Source organism: Dromiciops gliroides, chromosome 6 (assembly GCF_019393635.1).
Source record: "Dromiciops gliroides isolate mDroGli1 chromosome 6, mDroGli1.pri, whole genome shotgun sequence".
NCBI classification, from domain to species: domain Eukaryota; kingdom Metazoa; phylum Chordata; class Mammalia; order Microbiotheria; family Microbiotheriidae; genus Dromiciops; species Dromiciops gliroides.
Genome location: NC_057866.1, coordinates 9446990 through 9462800, shown reverse-complemented (window position 1 = coordinate 9462800; position 15811 = coordinate 9446990). Strand labels below are relative to the sequence as shown.

General features: G+C 59.5%; 1 protein-coding gene across 3 annotated transcripts; it reads right to left on the bottom strand.

Annotated features, from left to right (window-relative positions):
• Nucleotide 1: 1 nt before the first annotated feature.
• Nucleotides 2–15464, bottom strand: LTBP3 (latent transforming growth factor beta binding protein 3). Of its 3 annotated transcripts, XM_043970653.1 has the most exons (28): nucleotides 14912–15464; nucleotides 12619–12921; nucleotides 11811–12013; nucleotides 11371–11476; nucleotides 11146–11238; nucleotides 10818–10940; nucleotides 10384–10542; nucleotides 9960–10142; nucleotides 9473–9489; nucleotides 9183–9258; nucleotides 8918–9016; nucleotides 8487–8612; nucleotides 8028–8159; nucleotides 7515–7643; nucleotides 7226–7348; nucleotides 6943–7065; nucleotides 6737–6859; nucleotides 5879–5998; nucleotides 5454–5582; nucleotides 5063–5230; nucleotides 4297–4380; nucleotides 3548–3676; nucleotides 2899–3036; nucleotides 2667–2807; nucleotides 1907–2068; nucleotides 1354–1434; nucleotides 962–1093; nucleotides 2–842 (listed from the first exon to the last, which is right to left on the bottom strand). In XM_043970653.1, exons 1-28 carry the CDS (start codon nucleotides 15216–15218, stop codon nucleotides 691–693), a joined length of 3861 nt encoding a protein of 1286 aa, XP_043826588.1. In that variant the 5' UTR covers nucleotides 15219–15464; the 3' UTR covers nucleotides 2–690. The 3 variants fall into 3 exon arrangements, with proteins under 3 accessions (XP_043826588.1, XP_043826589.1, XP_043826590.1); XM_043970654.1 differs by lacking the exon at nucleotides 2667–2807; XM_043970655.1 differs by lacking the exons at nucleotides 2–842; nucleotides 962–1093 and adding an exon at nucleotides 1113–1165.
• Nucleotides 15465–15811: the final 347 nt, after the last annotated feature.

The window sequence follows — 15811 nt, the reverse complement described above, 5'->3', positions numbered from 1 at the left end:
GGATCATGGGAGCTACATGAGGGGGAGGGGGAGGGGGAAGGGGCATCCGAAGGGCTGGAGTCACTCCTGCCAGGCCACCTGAGGGACTGTGATGCCTCTTCCATCTTGTGGAAAGAATGTGACCCCCAGGGCTGCCACTGCTAGGCCACCTCCAAGAAGAGCCTGGCTCCCTCACACACGGTAGATCAGCACTCTGAGCGTTTTAAGGGCCAGACATATTCTTCCAGACCATGAACTTAAAGGAATAAGAGTAAACAGCAGAACTTTATCTCTGTGGGGCTCCATAAACATATCTCAGTGGGTGGGCAGTCAGTCACACCCACCGGCAGGGAGCAAGTGTCCTGGCTTCTGTTACTAAGATACAACCTCCTAAGAGCCTGGTGCAGGTGCCTGCCCCGGCAAGCTGACAGTCCATAACCAGGCTGTGTCCACACAGTCAAACAGCCCTCTGCAGGGCAGCTCCAGGCATAACGTCCCCTTGGGACCCTGGCACGTCCCTCAGAACTACGGGGTCAGAGAAGGCGGTTCGTACCGGCTTCAGCCCTCTGAGAGCGAGGAGGGGGAAATGCGCAGGGGAGCCCCTCTTCCTAGGAGCCCTCCCGAGCCCTCCCCCTGGGGCGCTGCTCCTTGTCCGGCTCTTCAGGGCTCTATGAGCAAGGGGTGGGCACAGGGGTTGGGTAGGCGCCGGGCTCAGCGGCGGCGCTGGGGCACGCACGCCCCGTGCGGCCTGATTCGCACGAAGCCGGCCTTGCAGGCGCAGCGGTAGGAGCCGCTTGTGTTGACGCAGCGCTCGCTCTTGCACAGCAACCCCCGCTGATTCAGCTCTCGGCACTCGTCAATATCTGCGGGCGAGACAGCGCGGAAATGGACAAGGCTGGGGGAGGGGGCCGCCACCTGCGCAGACTCCGCCCCGTCCACTCCGCCCCGCCCCGCCCTCTCCGCCCCGCCCCCCCGGGCTCACCCACGCAGCGCGTGCGGGACGCGTCCAGCAGGAAGCCGCCGGGACACTCGCACACCGCGCCCCCCGGGCGGGCCACGCAGCGGCCGCTCACGCAGCGGCACTCGTCCGAGTCCTCCTCGGAGCTGTCCTCTTCTGCGACCGAGAGGGATGACGGTGATAATAATAGCTAACATTTACATAGGGCTGCGAAGCGCTTTTCACACCCTGTGAGGTAGGCGTCATTACTAGCCCCATTTTACAGATGCGGAAACTGAGACTGACAGGTGAAGTGACTTGCCCAGGGTTATTCACACAGCGTGCTCGTAAATGCCTGCAGAGGGACTCCAGGTCCACTTCTCTGCGGACCCCAAGTCCCGAAGCTGGGCTGGGGCGGCAGGGGTAGGGTGACTCACCTCGGTGGGGCTTCCCCAGGAACAGGGGGCTCACGTCCCAAAAAGAGTTACTTTCGCTCTGGGAGTTCGGGCACTGAAGTCCTGGGGGATGAGAGGGTGGAGGTCAACGGCTGCCAACCCAAGGCCTATATATGGTCCCCGAGGACGCCTAGACCCACCACCTCATCACCACCACTGGTCAGCAAGAGGAGCGGTGGGATTGGAACCCACTACCTATACTCCCTTTTCGCCTTCATTTGAACAGATTTGTGGGGCATCTGTTCTGGCCTCCCCCTGGGGCTCGACCCATTCTTTTTTTTGTTTGTTTTTTACAGGGCAATGAGGGTTAAGTGACTTGCCCAGGGTCACACAGCTAGTAAGTGTCAAGTGTCTGAGGCTGGATTTGAACTCAGGTTCTCCTGAATCCAGGGCCAGTGCTTTATCCACTGTGCCCCCTAGCTGCCCCCTCGACCCATTCTTTAAATCAAGCCCCCATGCCTCCTTCCTGGCCATCCCGCCCCCAGCCCATTCAGGCTCTTGTCCTTCTCCACCCCCACCCCTGCCTCTGGCTCACCTGGCCCCCGGGGTGGGCAGGGGCGACACTGGGCCCCCCAGCCTCGGCCCTGGCGGCAGCAACATTCCTCATAGAGCAGGAGAGGGCCGGTCAGGGGCCCTGCACACATGCCATCATCCCCTCGCTGGCCCCAGCACACATCTCTCCGGTCCTGGGGCCTGTCTGCAGGGGGAAGGGAGAGAGAGAGAGGCTGACCCTCCTCAGATGCCTGCCATCTTTCCCCTCCCCCAGATAGACAAGAGCTAGTCAAGGTCACATGCTTTTGCCTGGCATTCAAGGCCCCCTCCCCACACACTGTGCCTTGTGATCTTCGAAGTACTTTCCCAAGCCTGGTCTTTGCTTCAGCTGTCTCTAATGTCTAGAATTCTTCTTTCTTTGCTCGAATTTCCTTCCATTCTTTAAAGCTCATGCAAATGTCCTCTCCTTCAGGAAGCCTTCCAGGATGCCCCTGTCACATCAGTAACTGCCCTTCCCTGCGGATCTCCCAGAATATTTGGGTCCGCACCCCTTTATTTCAGTTTTCATCTACCATTGTGGATTAAAGTGCTTGGTGTTTGAATTGCCCTGCCCTAGACTGGGAACTCCATGAAGGCAGGGGGAGGCCTATCTGAGCTCTGTGTTTGCCCCAGCAACACTCCTCAGCAAGGAACGAATGAGTGAATGAATGAACGAATGAACGAATGAACAATGAATTGGGACCAGCAGAGACAGTGACAGATGGGCACTGAGGCAGCCAGTCCCAGGGATGCCCAGCCCTCACCTGCTGGGCTCTCCAAGAGCTGACAGTCCCGTCCAGTGGGCCCTGGCACCCAGGGCAGGTGACACTCACAGCGAAAAGAGCCAGGCACGTTAATGCATCGTCCGTGCTGGCAGGCCCCTGGATCTTGGCACTCGTCCATGTCTATAAGCAGAGGAGTCAGCCCCAGCCCTCCTCCCCTTCCTTCTCCCTCCACCTCTTTGCTTGCCCCTAGAACCCTGGCTCGGCTCCTCACCCATTTCTTCGGGGATCAGACACTGGCGCTGGGCTGGGTTGTACTCAGCGGGAGGAGTACAAGAGCAGCGGTAGCCACCTCGAGTGTTCTCACACACGCCATTCCGGCACTTGGACTCATCTAGACACTCGTCGACGTCTGAGCAGAGGGAAAGGGGTTGTCTGAGTGGAAAGACCCCGTCCCTTCCTCCCCCTAGGCTCAGAGCCCCTCACTCCCCAGGGCCTGCTTGCAGCTGCTGCCTTTAGAGCTGGCTGGGGGACCAAGGCAAGGAGTGAAAGGTCACCCCCACTTTGCACTGCCTCTTTTGCTTTTCCCAATCTTCATAGTAAAGGGAGTGGGCCAGTGGTGACCATCCCCATTGCACAGAGGAGAAAACTGAGGCCCAGAATTGGTCAGTAAGGAGGGGAGACAAGGAGAAGCCTGGGTATCTGATGTCACAGGAAGTGAAGGGCTTCTATCCTCTGCCCTGGTCAAGCACCATCTGGAAAATATCCCCTCCAGGAAGCCTCATTGTAGGAAAGACATGGCTAAGGGTCCAAACTGGGCAGCAGTGATTAAAGGGCCGGGTGAGAAGGGGGTAGGGGTGGCCACAGGGGATGGCTTCCCTATTCCTGGAGGTCTCCGGCTAGACGCTCAACCACACACTTACCCACACACTCCAGCAGGTTCCCGTCATAGTAGAACCCTTGCTTGCAGTAACACTCGTAGCCTGGCTGCGTGTTGACACACTTGCCCTCCTTACAGATCTCCTCTCCAAAGAGCGTACACTCGTCAATGTCTGCAGGAGGATCAGCAGGGGTTCAGCAGGAAGCTCCTGCTTCCCCTCTTTTTAGCCAGAGCCAGGGGAGAGAAACCAAAGTGGTTCCCCATTCGTTGTCTCTACAACCAACTGCAAGCTTCCCCATGCCCCCTGTTTACTCTGGGCATCCCATCTCCAGCTCCCATCCCTTTTTTTTTTTTTTTTTTAGTGAGGCGATTGGGGTTAAGTGACTTGTCCAGGGTCACACAGCTAGTAAGTGTTAAGTGTCTGAGGCCAGATTTGAACTCAGGTCCTCCTGACTCCAGGGCCGGTGCTCTATCCACTGCGCCACCTAGCTGCCCCCAGCTCCCATCCCTTTGCACTGGCTGTGCCCATGCCTAGAATGCCCTTCCTCCTCCCCTCTGCCTCACAGAATCCCTAGCTCCCTTCAGACCACACCCTCTCCTAGCACCCTGAAACTGACCTTATGTATATTTTGTATTTATGAACACACATATATGGGAAGCCCTCCACTACCATGGATAAAAAATCCCCAAGAGCAAAGATGATTTCATCTTTGTAGCTACCTCGGAAGTGGGCATTCATTCACCTAAGTGAATGAAAGAACAAATGAGGGAGGGCTGGGAAGTGTCCCTTACCCCGATGAGCTGGGATGCCATAGTTGATTATGTTGGTCTCTTGGATATAACCTTTTCCATCTGGACAGAGACTATGAAATTCAGCTATGGGGTAAGAGGAACAGAGGGGAGAATGATCAGTAGTTTCTTCCCTTCTTCTAACTGCACCCCAGTACTGGTCCTGGGGTCTTCTCTCATTATAGCTAATATTTATATAGTATCTTAAGGTTTGCAGGATGCTGTACACGTGCTCTTCTTTGGTCCTCATGCCATCTGTAAGGGACATGCTGTTAATATCCCCATTTTACAAGTCAGGAAACTGAGGCTGAGAGGTTAAACTACTTGCCCAGGATCACATAGCAAGTAAGTGTCTGAGGTTGGATTTGAATTCGGGTCTTTCTGACTCCAGACCCAATGGTCTATCCACTGTAGCGCCACCTAGCTGTCGCTAGAAGTAAGTAGCTCAGAGACCATCTGGTCCAACCCCCTCATCTTACAAATGGGGAAACAGGCCTAGCGCCTTTCCCAAGGTTACCTAGGGAGAGAGCATCAGAAAGGCAGGATTTGAACCCAGGACCTTTAATTCAGAGGCAATGCTTTTGCTATCATCCTGCCTCTTGCATCCTCTCATTTTACAGAGGAAGAAACTGAGTCAGGAAGAGGAGAGATATGTGGCCCTAGGTTGCCCAGGGTACAAAGGGCCCCAGGGTAGAGGTCATTGTTTCCCCTACCTGTGTCTGCTTCTCTTGCTCCCCACCCCCATCTCCTGGTAGGCCCCTGCCCTGACCTGAGCTGTAGACAGGGCAGGGGTAGATCTCGCAATGGTCCCCCCAGCCGGCGCCCAGTGAGCAGCAGCACTCCTGCTGGGTGACATTGGTGGCCAGGACGCTGTCACAGAAGATGGTGTCATCGAAGTTTAGGTAGCATTCCTTCTTGTTGTGGGGCTGCTCGGCCTCTGAAACATGGGGGTGTGGGGGCAGGGAAGAGAGCCCAGGCTCAGGTACCCATGGGGTGGCCTCCTAGGGAGAGAGACCAGAGCCTGGCTATGGGGAGTGGGGAAAGACCGGGGACTCCTGGGACCTCAGCCACAAGGGGAAAGACTCAGGCCTCCACAGCAAAAGAAAGGGAGAGCACCTGGGTGGGGAGGCGAGTGGATGGGGAAAAGAGTGGGCACTCACCCTCACAGCCGTGCTGGTCGTGGGTCGGGGTGAAGCCCTCATCACAGACACACACGTAAGAGCCGTGCACATTCTCACAGGCTCCATGGGGGAGACACAGTCCTGGATCCTGGCTACACTCGTCTATGTCTGGGCAAGGACAAAGACGAGATGCACCAGAAGCCAAGGCCCAGAGCACTTTCATCCTGGGCTCCAGCCCCCTCCCCAGCCCCACCTGGGCTAAAGCCAAGCCCTCTACTCTAGCCTCAATTGCATCTTTTGGGGACCTGGGAAGGGCAGTTCCTCTGGGTGGGATAAAAGATCCAACAGCCAAGGGGTGGTGGAGGTTTTGTGGGGAGCATGTGGGTACTGTGGAGTTCTGTAAGGGGGCAGGGCTGCTTTTTAGCTGTTCCTCCATGCCTCAATTTCTCCTGCTAGGTGGGTACCTTGGCACTTCCTGCCACCCACCAGCCGATGGCCTGGGGGACAGAGGCATCGGTAGGAGCCATTGGTGTTGCTGCAGTCACCTCCAATGCAGGCTGCTGGGAAGTCACACTCATCAATGTCTGGGGGCAGAAAGCAGAAAGCCAATGAACCCAGGTATCCTGAGCCCCTCCTGCTCCCCCACGGGGCCCAGGGGTTTGCCCAGCCCTAGACATGAACTCAGATTGGGAGTGTATGCCAATAAGGCCGTCTGATCTCCAAAGGAGGACAGGCCTCAGTCTGTCCCCTACTCTCAGAGCAGAGCCCCTGCTGGGGCAGCCCAGTCAACCATCCCTGACCTTCAGACTTGAAAGGGAGAAACAAATGGAAAAAAGCACGAAGCTACTAGACTATCATTTCCAAGAGGACAGAAGATACCTCTTATCTCTCCCACCCTCAGTCCCCTTCCTCCCAGAGACTAGGGCAGGGCTCTGAACACAGCCCAGGCTCCCAAAATGCCAAAGTGGAACTCTAGACAGGACCTGAAGGCTTCTGGGGAAGCAGTCAGAGGGCAGCACTTGCTGACCTAGCAAAGAGGTCCAGGACCCTTGTGGAAACCGTGACGTATTACAGGGAATATCAGAGCTGGGAGTGACTTTGGAACCTACATTGCCTAGACTGAGAAGGACCTCAGAACCCAGGATGTCAGACAGGGAAGGGGCTTAAGAAGAGAGAGCATAGAATCTCAGAGAACCTAGAACGGCAGAGCCTTAGTCCAAACCCATTTTAGGGATGGGCAAACTGAAGGCCTGAACTAACCCACATCCCCTGCACTCCGGGCCCCCTTAGCAGCCAGCGGAAGAGCTTCCTTTCCTGCTCACCCTCGCAGCGGCTCCGGTCCCGGGAGAGGTGGTAGCCCGTGAGACACTGGCACTGGAATGAGCCTGGAGTGTTGGTGCAGACACCATTCTCGCACACGTTCCCAGCCTCGCACTCATCCACATCTGGGGGGGGGCTAGAGGTCAGTGTCCAGTCTGGGGACCTCAGACCAATCTAGAGCCCCCACCCCCGCCCCAGGGGCACTCACCCAGGCAACTGCGGGCGTCTGGGGCGGGCGCATAGCCCTGGGCGCACGTGCAGCGGAACGAGCCTGGGAGGTTCTCGCACCAGCCCGGTTGGCAGGGGCTGCCCTCAGCACACTCGTCCACATCTGTGGGCGAAGGGCGTGTTGGAGGGAACGGACAACCGGAAGGAACTGAGCTTGGCCAGGCCGGACCCAGGTGGGGTCCGAGTTCCCATCCCTGAAGGTGACCCAGATGATTCCGTGTCCCAAGCTGGTCTCTCCCCTCCCATCCACCCCTGCCCCTCACCCCGGCAGGCTCCTCCCCCTTGGCTCCGGTATCCAGGTTGGCACGCGATGCACTTGAAACTGCCCGGTTTGTTCTCGCATTTGCTGTCCGGGCAGGAGCCGGGGTCCCGGCACTCATCGATGTCTGCGGACAGATGGGAGGCTCAGGCTGGACCCCGGGACGAGGGAGAGGAGGGCTGTCACGGCAAAAGAGCTGAGGAGGGAGGGGGCGTCCGCCAGCCCAGCCCTCTTTAGGCCGCCCCGCCCCGCGCTGGGTGTCCCCGCCGGTCCTCTCCCCATCCCGGGCCTACCTTCGCACAGTGGTTGCCGGGACGGCTTGGTCCGGTAGCCGGGATAGCAGCTGCACTTATAGTTCCCCGGGAAGTTGATGCAGAAGCCGCCGTCCCCGCACAGGTGGGGCTTCACGCACTCGTTGAGGTCTGAGCACCGCATGGGGAAAAGACAGGAGGCGGGCTTCAAGCCCCGCCCCTTCGGGGGCCTGCCCCAGCGAGGTTCCGCCCTTTCGGCAGAACTAATATCCCGGTGCCTCAATGGCCTGAGGCCCCGCCCTCTTTGGGGGCCATGATCCAAGGCTGGACGGCATCTGATCCCACCCTTCTCCAAGTCCCGCCCTCTTGGTCTCTCCTCTCACATCCTCAAAGATCCACAAAGCCTCTCCCTGACGCTCATTAGCCACACTCACGGAGGCCTGGTCTCGTCCGCCCCCCAATCTCGGCCCTCCACAAGCCCCTCCCCAGAGACCAGCTGTCCATTTGGCAACGCCCCCACGTTCCCATCCCCTCCCGCCCCTCTCCTGCCCTTACCCACGCAGGAGCGGCCGCTTTGGGTGACGTGCAGCCGGTAGCCCCGGTTGCAGTGACAGTTGTAGGAGCCCCCCGTGTTCATGCAGACGCCCTTCCCGACCCCGCAGGGTTCAGTCTCACATTCGTTCACATCTGTGGGAGGGCGAGATAAGACAAGTCGTGGAACATCTTCAGCCCCTGACCTCCTCAGGGCCTGCGTGAGCTCTGACATCAGGGGTCGAGGCGCCCCTCGTCCCCACTGAGGCTCAGCCCCCTCCCCTCCATCCTCTGCCGTCTCCGCTCCGTGGGATCCCCAGCCTAGGAGCTCCTCGCTTCTGTTCCCTGCCTTCCATCCTCTCCCCTTCCCTGCGGGGGGGCTCGTGCGAACTTTTAAGGTCCTGGGTCCCGGAGCCTTCAGCCACCGCGGCCCTGATCCTCGGCCCCCTCTCTACCGTGGGGCCCCCTCGCGTGCGTACTCACCGACGCAGTACAGCTGCTGTGGATGGGGCCGGTAGCCTGGATAGCACTGGCAAGAGTAGCCAGAGGGGCCGGGGACGCATTCCCCGTGCCCGCAAATGTTGCGGTTCACCCGGCACTCGTCAGTTTCTGTGAGGAGGGAGAGCGGTGTCCTGAGCGACCCGGACGTCCCTGCTCTGTTTGGTGATGGCCTCGCCTGGCCAGGCCTCAGGCCAACAGCTTCCCCCTGGCTCCCCTCTCTGACCACCACTTCCGCGGCAGCCTCGGCTTGTTAGAATGTAAGCTCGTGGAGTCGCAAGGACTGGGTCTTTTTGTCTCTGTGCCCATGGCAGGCACTCAAATGAAATGAGTCGATCTGGTTGCCCTGGCCTGGGCAGAAGCAGGACCCGGGCGCCAGGCTGGGGATCGCGGTCTGGACCGGATGCGAGGCTTACCTGTGACCTGGGTTGGGGCGATTTCCACAGCGCTCCTGGATGGGAGCAGATCCGGAGGGACTCTGCGCATCGCAGGCGGGGTGGGGCGAGAAATCAGCTCTGGTAGAAAGAGACCAGTACCTGACTGAGTCACTTGGATAGGGGAGCCTCCTTCAAGTGGGATCCCCCGCCCCGCCCACTGGCCTCCCCAGCAGGCCTCCGACTGCATCCCCTGACTGGTGAGGCCTTTCCTCCCTGCCCTGTCTCTTTCCCCTTCCTGGTTCACCTGGGTAAGGGCGCACTGGCGGTAGCGTGGTGACAGGGGATTGGCCCTGTTGAGCTGGGCGCTCCTCGGAGTCCATCTGAGGATGGGGTGTGGGGAATGTGGAGGGAAACAAGGCAGCCTTGAGCTCCGTGTGAGCCCTCCCTCCTGGGCTCTGCCTACCATTCACCCAACTTCATTTCCATCTCCATCCCTCTCCCAGGTGGCCAGTAACTTGCCCCCTTGGCTCTCTGCCTCCCTCCCTTTGTGGCTCTCCCCAGCTGCAGCTTCCAGGCTGTAGCCTGTATACTCACAGAGTCCGTGGTCACCCCTGGAAGAGAAAAGGGCAGCATTTAGCACCTGGTGTGTGGAAGAGCCTGAGGTACGGTTGGGGCTAGGGACTGGGTTAGAGTCAAGGTCACGGGAAGGTCACCAACCTGCAGGGAATTTGGTCAGAGGTCTGGAGAGCATCCTACTGGAGGGGGTCAAGGCCTCCGAAGCACAGGAGGTGAGGGCATTGGGGAGGTGGTTGAGGAAGCCCAGATATCAGGGTCCCAATGGAGTGTTAGGAGCATTGTGGGTTAGATGATTAATAGAAATAGACTGGGGCGGAGTCAGTCTGAACTAGCCATTTCTAGTCCTGGGGCACCTAACATAGGGTGGAGGGAGTGTTTGGAGAGGAGTGCAGCCCTTGGCACAGTGCTTTTGGCCCTCTGAATGCTGGCACCGTGGGGTGAAGGCCCACCTACCCCCAGTCATGGGTCTGATTCAGCTGCTGTGACTGGTGGGCTAAGCTCTTACCCTTCTCCTCCAGCTCCTCCTGCAGGGGGGCCTGGCTGGGGCTCTCTGGGGGCTGCTGGGATTTGGGGGGCCCATCTGGGTGCAGGATCAGAGAGAAGTCACTCTCTCCCTGGATGGTGAGTGTCTGGTGGGAGGTCAGGATGTGGTAACCTTTCCCCGCTGGGCAAATCTCTTTGAAAGCAGCTGTGTAGGGAAGGGAACAGAGAAGTGAATTTCCTTGGACATCTCTGGGGTTCCCACCTCCCCCAGTGGTGCCCAGGAGTTGAGGGGAGTTCACCTCCTCTGGCAGGACCCTGTAGCTTGCTGCTTCCACACAGCTTTCCTCCCTCCCCAGTGCCTGGGTGCTACCCTCCCTGCTCCCCCAGCAGTACCCTGGAGCTTGGGGGGTCAGCCCCCCAACAGTGCAGGGAGGGCAGTGCCTGACCAGTGCCATCAGCAGGGCAGCGCTGGCAGCGTGCCCCCCAGGCCTTGCCCACGCTGCAGCAGCACATCTGACGGGTTAAGTGGGTGGTGAGCGGGTGCTGGCACTGTAGGTCGTGGCTGACCAGGCGGAAACAGAGACTCTTCTCCTCTGGCTTCTCCGCTGAGGCAAGAAATCAGAGAAAGAGAATCAGGACAGATTCCCTGCCTGCCCTGGGCAACCTGACCTCATGCCCCTGGGTCACCCCAACTCCACCCATAACTGGACCCCATGACCTCTGACCTTACTTCAACCTATACAAGTTCTCTGACCTGTCCCCATAGGATGGGAATTATTCTCGACCCCCCCCTCTGCACCTGCCCTGCCCCCCCATCACAACAGGACCTTTGCCACCCAGATGGCCACATGGCCTCTGACTTTTTCCCAGGACATCTTACCCAGGCACTGGGTTCTAGAGGGGCCGAGACTGTGGCCAGGGGGACAGACACAGCGGTAGGAGCCTGGACTGTTGAGACAGTCTCCATGACGGCACATGCCTGGCATGGCACACTCATTGATGTCTGCGGGGAAAACAAGGAGGGGAGGGAGGGCGGGCGGGAGGGAGGGAGAGAGAGAGACGCTAGGATGCCCTCCCTGGCTCCCTCCTCCCACCTCTACATCCTTGTGGCCCAGGGACCCTCCAGCTGGCCAAGTCTCCAGTCCCTGGTATGGCCTATGATTGGCCATTCCCAACCCTGCTTTGTCCACCTCCCAGGGCCCTCATACCTTGGCAGTGGGTGCTGTTCAGCCTCTTGTAACCCTGGGGGCAGTCACCTCCCAGCTCCCCACGTATGGGCCCTGGCTTCTGCACACCGGTGTCTGGGGGAAAGGATGGCTACGGGTCACTGGGGAGGGGTGCAGAAGGGGACCAGTTGGGAGGGGAGGGAGGAATAGGTAGGGGGAGAAGGGGCCCAAGAGGCCAAGCTATACTTGGAATGAGGAGCCACTCACACTGCAGCTGGGGACACTTGTGACATTTGTTTTGACCCCAGGCGGTGCCGACACTCCCACAGCAGTCCTCTTGCTTGGTCAGCCCTGGAAGGGGGTTACTGCCACACTGTGGCCCAAGGAAGGCCCAAGTTAGGGGGTTCCCGAGACCTCCGGTTCTTTGACCCTCTTTCAGCCCCAGAAGGATCTTAGGATGTCACAGCTAGAGGAGACTTGGGCATCTCACCTAAGATCACCCACAACTAGTTCAAATCTGACTTCCCCAGCCCAAGGCTGCCCATGCCCCATCAGAGACAGCCCAGCACAGGGTGCCCAGCAGTGGAGGAAGGGCAGAGCCAGGGTAGCCATAGCTGGTTTGGGAGCCTAAGGTGGGAAAAGAGTGGTCCCAAGGGCTGAGGTGAGGTCCCCAGGGAAGAGCCTAGGGGGCCCCAAGGGTCACTCACAGCCTGCTTGGGTAGCGTATCCTGGAAACAGCGGCCCAGGGGCTTCTGAGTGGGAGGCCGAGGGTGGGGGGTCTTGGGGTGGGGGAGGAGGTGCTGGGGGGGTGCAGGGCCCTCAGCGCTCAGCCCTTCAATGCGATGAACCTGGACAGAGGCCTCTGGGGGATGATGAACTCTCACATTCACCAAAGGGGGTGGTGCCTGCACTGGAGGGCACAGGACACAGTGTGTCAGCATCGCCTAGGCTGGGCCCACCTCTGGCCTTGTCCTGCCCATGAACCCCCTTCCTGGCTGGCTTAATACCTCTGGGTCTCGCTCCATCAGTCTGTCTGTCTCTTCCAAAGTCTTTGGAGGGTTCTCTCTGTCTGTGTCTGTGTCTGTGTCTCTCTCTCCCTTCCTCCCACTCTTTTCGTTCTTCCCCTCTGTCCTTTCATTTACCCTTCCATTCCCCTCTCTTCCCTCAAAGACACAATGGCAGACCTGGGAAGGGCCTCAGAGACATCTGGTCCCGACCTGCATTTGGACTCCCTCCACAAAAACCCTCAAGTGCCCATCTGGCCTTCTCCCGGATACCCCCACTGAAGAGGTACCCATCACGTCCCAGGGTACCCATTACACTAGAAGACAGAACTCATTCTGTGCCCATGCCAAACCCAACTCAACCTGTCTCATGATTGCCCACATTGGCTCCTAGTCCTATCCTGGGGCCAAGCAGGGGGTCTCTCTGTGTCTCAGTCAGTCTTTGTCTCTTTGACCCCCACTCCCCTTGGTGTCTCCATCTCTGTGTGTCTCCTTCTCTCAGTTCTCATACCTTCGGCTGAGATCTGGCCGGGCCCCAGGGGCACCAGGAAGGCGGCATGCTGGGCCGGAGGCTGCTCCCCTGCACCAGGGGGGTCTGCGATCACCTGGACTGCATAGATGGCATGCTTGCTGGCCACCGGCTCCCCCTCAGGGGCAGGGGGTGGGGGGCCAGCCAGAGCCCCACTTCGACCTATGCCTGCTCCCATGCTGCCTGCTGGCACCTGGCAGAATCGGCCGGTGAAGTCCGGGGGGCAGAGACAGTGATTTCGGGATGAACACTGACCTCCATTCATACAGGGCAGGGGGCATACCACTGCAAGGAAAGATGGGGTGGGGTGGGGGAGTGTCACAGTGCCAGCTGGGAATGGGGCTGGGGGAAAGCCCTTCCCACATCCTAATCCAGTCCCCCCTCTCCCTCCCCCCCCCAAACTTGACTCATGGTCTCTCCAATACCTCTCCCATTTGTCACCCACAGGGGCATCTGGGCACTCACACACATACGTGCATACACACATACACATACATAAACACACAGATGTAGGACGAGAGGTTTCAGAGATGTCATAGGAGGGAAGCTGAGGTACAGAAGAGGAAAAAAGTCCTGCCCAGGATCAGCCAGCTCCGAAGCCGACTCCAAGGCCAGTGCCTTCTGAGACTGCACACGTATATGCGCTTGCAGGTGCACAGACACCTGCTCGTTTTCTGTCTTACACACGCATGTTCGTATGCAGAGCATTTGGCTGCTGGCTCCTAAGATCAAGTTCTGGAAAAGGGCAGGACCAGTCCTGGGCCCTCTTGGACCACAGAACGTTGAAGCTGGAAGAGATCTTTAAAGATCAGCTAACCCTGACCGCCCCCCCTCCCTTCCCCCGCCCTTATTTTGTAGCTGAGGAAATTGAGAAATGACTTTCCCAGGGACACACAGGTAGCAAGGATCTTAGGCCGGGCTGAACCAAGGCTTCTGGGCTCTGCACAAGGCTTTGCTGCCCCATAAGGCTGCCTTGCTCTCCATCTCCCTATTGACCTCCTGGCTCCAAACTCACCCCAGTTTTTAGCCTCTCTCTGCCCTCCCTCTTCTGTCATGGAGAAATCCTCTCTCACTAGGCAGCTGCCTCTGGGCAGGAGCTGCCTCCCAGACATCAGGAACAGGGTGGGGCTGGTTGTTCTGGGCTCTGCTTTCTGCTTTTGATAAGGCTGTGAAGCCCCCAGCCCCTGGGAGAAAGCATCCTTCCTGGCCCATCCATCCTGTTGATTGGGGGTGGAGGGAGAGGGCCTCCTTCCTGCCCTCCTGAGTGAGTCACTCCTGGTGGTGAGCTTGACCTCCAAGTGACACCGCCCACCCGCGGCCCCGGGCACTGTGCCTGAGGGATGTGGGCAGCACAGACAGAGACAACAGCAAAGGCAGGAAGGCCCTGGGCCCAGAGACACTCATGCTTGTTCACACACAGACTTACATGCACAGTCACACATGCACACTAGACACACACATAGAGGCACCAATATTGTCACACGAAGGAGGGCCTGAATGTGGGGATTCCTTGGGACCACTGGGCAAGAGACTAGAATCTGCCCCTCTAAGCTTTGGGCTCCCTAGAGTGGGAGATGTTTGGATGGTACCTCCCTGGGCCTGAGTCTGACTAATTACCCTCCCCCCCCCCCCAGGCATAATTAAGAAGGGACTCCTCCCTGCCACCCGAGCCCCAGGGGATAGTTATTAGAGGCAAGGACAGAATTTGCCCTCAGAGGGAGTGGGCCTTTGCCTCAATTCTGGGGCCTTGAGGGTTTGAGGGGGTGGGGGAGCCACCAGGTCTAGGGGGCTGAATGTGGGGTCAACAGTGCCTGGAGGGAAACCTGAAAGGTCACAGACACTGGGACTGAGGCAGGGGCAGCAGGAGGTGGGAACAGAGGCTAGTCCAGTGCCAAGAAGGGAAGAGAATGAAGACTCCTTCTGGTCCTCCCCCCTCAGCCAAATCTGAGGTCGCTCCCCAGTGCTGATTGACATTCCCACCCAGTCACAGTATTCTTCCTCTTACTCCCAGAATCCTCCCTGGATGTCTCAGGCATCCTGCCCTCTGCCTTCCAGAACCCAGAATCCAGGTGCCCTGGCCCTCCCCCCCCCCAGAATCCAGGCATCCTGGCTTCCTCATCCCAGGACCCAGGGGTCCCCCGTCCCAAGCACCCTGGACCTGCATTTCTCTTCTTGAATCCGTGCCGCCCACAAGGCACCCTGGGCACTGCCCCCCCCTCCCGGACTCCAGCCTCCCCCTCCTGCCGGAACCCCAGGGTCCCGGTGCCAGCCTCACCCACTCGGAAGCCGGAGCCGGTGAGCGTATCGGTGCTGTGCCCATTCTCCCCGATCAGGGTCATGTTGCTGCCCTGCTGGCAGCTGTCTCGGCACTGACCCTTCAGACACGTTCTCTTGCAGATGACCGGGGCAAAGACCACCTTGAAGCGCTCTCGGGCCAGTGCCCCTCCGCCCCCAGCACCCCGCTCCCCTGCCGGGCCCCCCAGAACCCCTCCGCCCAGGCCCACCAGCAGCAAGAGAGCCAACAGCCCGGAGGGGGGCATTTCAGGAGGCAGAGGGAGGGGGGCACTGCAGGCCCAGGACATGGGCTCCCGGGCAAGGGCCCCCAGGGAGCTGGAGGGAGTGGAAGAAGGAGCTGAGAGTGAGAGAGAGAGAGAGAGGAGAAGGAGGAGGAGAGGGAAGGAAGATAGAGATGGAAGTGAGACGCTCCGGGATGGGAGGAAGCGGCCAAGGAAACTTGTCCCAAGTCTTGCAGTCCCTGATGGAGGGGCCTGGGGGACCCCGGGAGGCCCCGAGCTGGGGCGGCCCGAGGCAGCCGAGGGAGCGCACGGTGGGCGGGCGGGTGGGGATGGGCCGGCCCGGCCCGGCCCGGCCCCGAGCTCGGGAGCCGGCGATCGCGGCCTGCCTGCTGCCCGCTGTGGCCCCGGCCGCCGCCTCCTGGCGTCCCAGCGCTGCCTCCTGGCCCGCCAGCTCCCGACGGACCCGGGGAGTGTGGGGCTGGGCAGGACCCCGGCCGACGCAGGGAGGGAAAAATGAGCAGTTGTTTTCCCTGGCTGGAGCGAGCGGGGAGAGAGCAGGGGAGGCGGCGCTGGGGGCTGGGAGGCTGGCTGGGGGCCAGAGGGGGAGGGCGGCTGGCTGGCTCTTTAGAGAGTCACAGCCCGCCCTCGCCTTCGGGGGA